The 7,982-nt window shown below is 27.3% G+C and overlaps 1 protein-coding gene across 1 annotated transcript in view; it reads left to right on the top strand.

Moving 5' to 3' along the window:
• The first annotated feature begins 241 nt into the window (after positions 1–241).
• Positions 242–7,982, top strand: part of LOC136979359 (uncharacterized protein ZK1073.1-like) — a 50,289-nt gene continuing 42,548 nt past the window's right edge. Inside the window, exon 1 of the mRNA XM_067275301.1 lies at positions 242–405. Within this exon, the coding sequence (XP_067131402.1) occupies positions 355–405 (51 nt within the window). The 5' untranslated portion in view covers positions 242–354. The remainder of the gene's footprint in view (positions 406–7,982) is intronic.

Raw genomic sequence — 7,982 nt, 5'->3', positions numbered from 1 at the left:
AAACAAATCGCAAATAAAATCATTTACAAAATTTTTAAAATTCGAACCTGGCATGTAAACTTTCCACGCCGAAATAAAACCGGCTTTAATTAAATTATAAAAAAATTCTAAAATTAAAATTTTCTTGTAATTTACGTAAATATCAACCCGTAGATTACAAAGGGGTTATTTTCCGTGGGAAAAAAATTTCGGGTGTTAGTATCACAAACTGTCAACAGAGGGCGACAGGCGTTAGGAGGATTTAACCATCTGGGATCAAGACGAACAGAGGTCAGCAGATTGAAGTAAAGTGTTTATCTCTGTGGATGAGATATATTCAAATACATCTTTGGCTTATTAAAATTCGTGGTAAAGATGACGGATTCTGTAGATGCAACACCAGAAACAGAAATTGTACAGGAGAAGGTGAGTAGCAAGATAAATTATCTCCTTTCAGGATCTATCTCCATCTTTAACTAGAGCTGGTCGATCAGCTTCTCTCCTGTTTTACCGTTTCCCAAATATATATACATATATATATTTATACCTATATTTATTTAAAATTTACGTCGATTTTAATTGTTTTAACAGATGTTTGGTCAATGTTTTTTAATTGTTTTCCCGCTCCTTAACGAGTTTCATTTTTTAAAATTTTTATTACAGGAGGTAACGTCTTAAATTTTAAAACAATTATTATGATTATTATTATTTTATAAATTTATTTATATTTTTTTCCACTTTATTAACGTGAAATTCGATGAATTGTTTTATTTTTATGTTTTAAAGCTTACTCCTGTCATTTTAAAATAATTCTTTTTTAATTATGAAAGCTTAAAAATTAATTTAGTAAATTATTTATAAAACATTAAATTATTCTCAGATTAATATATATATATATATATATAAACGCTATTTTTACTACTCACATCCAAGAAAAATAGTAATGAAATCGTAAGAAAATATAAAAATAGAATTATAATTTATTTCTAAGCTTAAAAATAGGAAAAAAATATGTTAATTTTTATATTTTTATACAAAATACCCGAATTTTTAATGTTTTTTTAAACATAAAAGTAGATAAAGGGGTTGACTACGACAAAGATTTATGTAACTTTATAAGGCTATTAATACTTTTAAAATATTAAAAACTTTTAAATATTTTATTAAAATCTTAAATAATTTACTATAAACGTTCATAAATATTTTTGAAAGGGATTATAATACTTGTTGCTCCTTCTTCAATTCCTCCTCCTCCTTCAGTTATTCGTTATAAAAGTTTTACTAGTAATTACATTAATGTACAGAAAATTCCTTGAATAATCCTTTTAAAATCATTTTATTTGCTTACAATACAGTATATAAAAACTTCAACAAAGTTTCATTAACTTGTTCTAGGAAAAATGGATTTAATTATATATTTTTTAGGATTTTTTTACGATAAGGATGTACTGTGTGCCTTATCTTGTTACTTCTTCTTAACAGTAACTCATGTAATTAGTTTATAGACGGGATGTAAAATAACTTTGTTATCATCTGCTTGAAGGAATAAATAAATAAATATATATATACATATATTCCTGAATTAATTTTGCCTTCTCTTCCGTTAATTTATATAATTTTTTAAGAATTAAATACACGTTATAAGGGTGTAAAACTTATTTAAGAATTAGTTTATTCGTGGATAGAATGGCAGAATGGCTAGGGAATTGATTTTTCTAAATAAGAATGGTAAAGTATAGGTGTTTAAACTGCAAAATAATCCAAGAATCCTTACATCTGGCCATTTTCTAATCAGCCAACGCCCTAAGGTAGTGATTTATAATGTGAAAACACCACAGGTAATTTGAAAAGAGCAAAGTTTTTTCAAATATTTACACATAAAAATTAATTTTACTGTCTTGAAATCATCTTTTTAAGCAGTTTAATTCATAATTTCTGATTAAAATGATTAATCGTAGTAATTAATTTATTGACGGTTTCACAGTAAAAATATTCAATTTTTCAAGAATTTGTACGGTGTAAACGAAAAGTTATTAAAAATATTTTGTCATCTTCCTTCAAATTAGTTGATTTTTTAACTCAATTTTATACATAATTGATATTCACCACACGTTAGTATAGAAAAAGGTAAATGTTAGGCTTCTCTGCATTACCGCGAGTATGAATGCAAAGCCTGAACAGCAGGGGCATATCCTCTGACTGGAGATGAGCGAGTGCTTTCTTCTATTTCTGTTCTAATTTATTATTTAATAAATGGATGAAACACGTGTCAGACTTAAAGATGAATAAATTTTCTTTACTGAAGTACAAAAATTTATACTCTTTTGCGACAAATAAATGAGAAATTACCAATTTAATAAATCATAAAATAGTTCTCAGTAATACATTTTATATAAAATATTTAAAAAAAGCTTATTTATTGATACAAATTACATTTATTGTTGGGCAAATCTCTTAAAAGGATAGCTTATAAATATTTATAATTTCGAAAATGTTATCACTTAAGGCGATCGATATTGAAATCATTAGTAAAATTAGTTTAAAAATCTGAAGATAAATTAATCCGTTTCAAGTTTTAAAGCACTCACACCGTATAAAACACAAAATACAGCGGTTTATACAACTATTTTCAACACTCTTCCAGGCTTAATGAGACTCGCAAGTCTGAACTTCTTTAACTGATTATAAAAACATTGCTGTAAGAACCTATTGGGAATAGTAAGCCTTATGCTAATTTAGTTATTTATTTTCTCAGTAGGTGACAGGAAAACATATAATTTAAATTTTTCTGGTATGTTTCAGAAGTATGTAAATGGCAACTTATTTATAGAATGTTTTTACGCTTTAGTTAGATCGTAAACGGGTGAGGACACGAGACTATAAAAAGGGGGCATGAGCCTATGAAAGGAGACATTGTACATAATGCAAGAGGCTTCAAACTCTATGATTTGACGTGGGATCAGAGCTCTCACAGGGTGGCGCTGGTTACACTCGGATGCACATAAAAACAGTTGCACAGGACAATGGACAATTGTTTTTTATTTGCATGATAGGTTAGATTTATGGATTTTCTGTTGTTTGTCGATAATGAAATTTGGGACCCTCTTGGGAATTAGGAAAAGGGCAACCCAGACGAAAAAGTGGTACGTGCCTTAAGTGTCCAACGTAAGGGCGCCCCTGGGTGAATATACATTTTCATTTTCATTAGTGTATTTATGTTATAAGTATATTAGCAAACTTTTAACTGGCTTACTCTTTAAATATACTTACGAATAAATAAGTAAGTACATTAAAAACGTTGCAATGCAGAATTAATAATTAAGTCAGGCCTGGACGGCTTCGGATAATATTAAAAAAAATGCAGAATCATATATTATTTATAGAAATTGTAAAAGAACACATTTAGAACATGATAAAGATCTGTTCTTCATCATAAACAACAAGAATAATCCAATATAGGCATTACAAAGTAGAGACGAAACGTGACGAAGATGCATGATGACGATAACTCTTGTATCGGATAAAGTAACACTTTATATACTGTGTTAGGCTGAATACAGCATTTGTACACGTTAATTTTATTGAACAGGAAGCATTTATGTACCTATTTTTATATGAAAGTATAATATATTTCTTATGACGCAACGAAAAAAAATTTTCATGCATTTTTTAATGTTAAGCATCATCTTATTTTTGAAGTTTTTCAGGGCAGTTTGTAACAATAAATTATATATTTTTTCGTTTTAAAATAGTTTATATAAAATCTCGAAAATATAATTTTCGTGCGGGAATTGAATTTATTGAATAAAATCTAAATGAAATCTCATAAATATAATTCATATCTTAACCTTTAACATTAACTTTAATATCTGTAAATATTTAAAAATATATCTGTGAAAAATACTTTTAATATTTTAACCACTTAAAAAAGTATTAAATCATTCTTGAGCTGATTTATTAATTATTTTTAAGGATAAATTTATAAAATGTGAAGTTTTTTTCAGCACTCGGTGCTCTTGAAAAGTAGCGGAATACAACGACTATATGTTATATATTTAAGAGTACCTTATATCTCGGCGGAAAAGACGATAGTTGAATCATAAAAAAAGGCCCCCAAAATCCGGGGTCGTCTTATAGGACAGATACAAAAAATTAAATTAAAATTTATATAAATTAAAACCATTATAAAAAAAAACGGAGAAACCGTAATTTTTTACTAATAGAGAGTAGGGTATGTTTTTGTGAATAGTCCAGGTCATTACCCGAATGCCGAATCAGTGCGTCAAGGCAGTACTGCCAGATGCAAGAAAATAAATTTGTTCATTTGAAAAATTACAAATACTGTAGGGCATAATTCCGTATACGCTATACAGTATTATTATTCAGATGATGATCGCTGATCTAAACTAAATTCATAGGCAGTTGATAGTTTGGGGTCGTCTTATAGGACAGATATAAGCTAAAACTATAAAACTTCGACGAAAATTTATACCTCGTCTTATCTGAAGGTCGTCTTATCCGCCGAGATATACGGTATATGGATATAGAGAAGAATATTGTTTAAAATACTACAAAATTGCTTTATTTCAAGAAAATTTTCTTAGTTTTTAGTGTAAAAGACAAGAAAACAAGTATAAAAATTAGATTAACACTGGTTTTCATAGCAATCGTGGGAAAGATCATAAAAGAATCAAAGTGTGATTCGTGTCGAGATGAAAGTGGAGCAAAAAAAGAAAAAAATCAACTAAAATTTCAGAGAAAATAGCGGAAAATATTCTAAAATTTTGAATATTTTTAATTTTTACTTCTATTTCTTGCAATTCAAATTATGTTAAGCGCTACAAGCGCTTATCATAATTTGAATTGCGATTTATTGATCAATCGATTGCGATTGATCAATAAATCGCAATCGATAAAATCTATAAAACTATAATAATAAAAATTCTATAAATCAAAAAACATTTTAGTATACTTTATCGTTTTTTTTGTTTCAGAAGTTTAAATATTAAAAATTTTAAAAAATTACGGCTGTGACCAGCCAAGTATTTTACTAATTCATAGAGGCCATTTTCAACTTTTATAAAATGAATTAATTATTAATAACGGATTCGTAACTGATACACTTGTACAAACTATAAAGTAATTAAGTTAATTACTACTAAATGAGAAAGTTTTCATTACTATAAAATCGAATTTTCTCTATTGCGTATCAAGTAATTTTGACTTAATCACCAGAGGGCTAAATTCGAACTTAAAAATCTAATACAGTAATTGTATAAAGTTTCAAATTTTAATTTAAAATAGATTTTAAAATATATAATATTTAAACAATTGCTTAACAATTAATGCAAACATTTTTAAAAATAAAGGTATTTTTATAAAATTTAAAATTAAAAAACGAAAAAAATAAACAGAAATAAAATTATGATGGCAACCTCTTTTTTTCAAATAGCCCCCTAGTGGCTTAATCCGTTTTAAGTTGGGCAGACGATAATAATAATAATAATAATTAAAAAATTGCTAACTAAATTAATTAAACATTTATTATAACGAAGATATTTTCTATTGTATGAAACATAAAAATAAAATAAACAATTTCTTTTAAATTAAAAAAAAATTATATTTCTGTATTAGCAAAATACAATTTAAATATAATTCAACTATGTAAAATATTCAAAAAATGCTGTAATGATTACGTAGTAAATAAACTTGTAAATAAATAATATTATAATAAAAAATTAATGTCTAACTCGTAAAAGTTTTATAGCAAATAATACAACATTAATGATTTGACTGTAAGAAATTAGTGTAGAAACTGTTGAAAATGAAAAGAAAAACAAATACAAAATAAGAAATATATCCGAATATATATATATATATATATTTCGGAAGAGAGAAAGAGTTTTATTAATTAAAAAAGCCATCTAATTTTAATTATAAATTTATTTTCTGCCATGTTTTTTAATCGAAATTCTTCAGCTGCTATCAACATCGCTCAGCGCGCTGAAGAAGAAAAAACAAATTATTCATCGTTCAGTATTAAATTAACTTAACTTAAACACATTTACGTACTATAATTTTTTTAAATTCTTGTATAAAACCCACAATTTTTACAGTTTTCATACTTTTTTATACGGCGATCGATATTCTTTATTTTTCTTGAAACGAGTCATAAGCCGCCGAAGAAGAACAATGCGTATTTTCGAATTTCTATACAACATATTTTAGAGAAAATTGCTGAAAATTTTGCAAAATTGATGATATTTTAACATCGTAGTGGTTCGAACTATTATCAAGTAATCGATCAACTTAACATCATAACTTTCTGTCACACGAATGAATATGGACATGTGTTATCGCAGTTCTCGAGGAAAAAGTCACTACATCGATGACGTATGATGATATTATCCATAGAATCATGATGATTTTACTGAAAAATTGCTATAAAAACTTCTACGAGCAAGAGCCTGCCCACCGCTCCAAGTACATAACCACTACTGATAGATGATGACATTCTTTATGGAACTGGTATATAAGAAGTGATTTACAGAAAAAATTTAGAAATTTCTGCCATCGATATCACATATTTAGAGCTTTATAGAATCCATTTTGATATTAAAAAAAAAAAAAAAAACTAAAAGCGGATGCGACAGTATAAGTGCAGTAAAAGATGTTTTCGGCGCTTGGAAAGTTATGGAGTTTTTAAATAATTTTCTATCATTTTAATTATATGTAACCAAGACTTAGCTCTACAGCGCTTATTCATTATTAGAAAATGTACATTATTCTACTCTTCATTGAAGAATTAGAATTGAAGATTTGCATTTTGGGGAGTATATGCTACATTGAAGTGATTAATCAAGGAGTAGTGCTATAGAATACTCCTCGATTCATCAGGGAAGGGATCTGGAGCTGAAACTACAACACTTATTTGTTATAGTCTAGTATTAGAGAAGAATTAGCACTAGGATAATATATTTATTTATTTATCTTAAGTGGTTAGCTAAGAAGGAGGCGCCCATTTTTAAAGAAAGAAACACTTTAGTCAACTGATTGTTTATGAGCTAATACTATATAATTAAGTTAATATACAGTAGTTTAAGCCAAGAATTGGCATACTTTTGGAAATACATTACTCAATTGATAAGATAATAAAAGATACTTACTCAATTGATAAGCATTGTAACATTTATCATTATTAGAACACTTACACCTCAACGGCACTTATATCCAATAAATGAAGTACATTAAGTAAATTTAGCAGATATTAAAGTAGCCTAATATTTGTCTAACTCATGTCGATGATAAATTATAAAAATTTAAATCGATTTTCAACTCGAATATCTCGATGAGTTATTCTTGTATAACAGATTCGTAAAGAACCATTATAACCAGCACATTAAGGCTATACAGTTGGTTACTTTAGTAACGTTATACCTGCCGGTTAGTTTAAATAAGGTTACTCAGTTACTTATAGCATGACAGGCAATTAGATTCCAATATAGTCAATTAGCATGGCTGAGATAAAGGAACGATGCTACCGATTATGGGCATCTAAACTGTGTTCGAACTCGAATCATCCATTACGATAGGCAGTTCTTGTGTAATCTGACTTATAAAATACAAATAAAAATTTAATATTAAAACGATTACTATTTCGTATTAGTTCTATCCCTCTTCTTCTAAATATATTTTAAAAAGTGCAAACAAAAGAGATTTATTGAAATTAAAATCTAAACTTTTCAGTTTGGATTCTGTTCGTGACTTATTGAAGAATTTTGTTCCATTAATAAATAATCCATTGTGTAATTTAGTAAAAATGACATAGATATCATCTTAAAAGCAATAAAAATTATTAAGACACTGAGACTTTCGTGATATACCTCATATATATATAAGAAAGGTAAAAGCCACGTTCTTGCTGCTATGGTTTTATGTGGTCACGTTTTTATCATTTACAGAAATGTTTACTTCTCTGTTTCTTGGATATACTTGCAGTTTAG

Source organism: Centruroides vittatus, unplaced genomic scaffold, assembly GCF_030686945.1.
Source record: "Centruroides vittatus isolate TY-2023 unplaced genomic scaffold, ASM3068694v2 contig_620, whole genome shotgun sequence".
Lineage (NCBI taxonomy): Eukaryota > Metazoa > Arthropoda > Arachnida > Scorpiones > Buthidae > Centruroides > Centruroides vittatus.
Note: the sequence above shows the minus strand (reverse complement) of the source record. Positions and strands in the feature narration are given on the sequence as shown.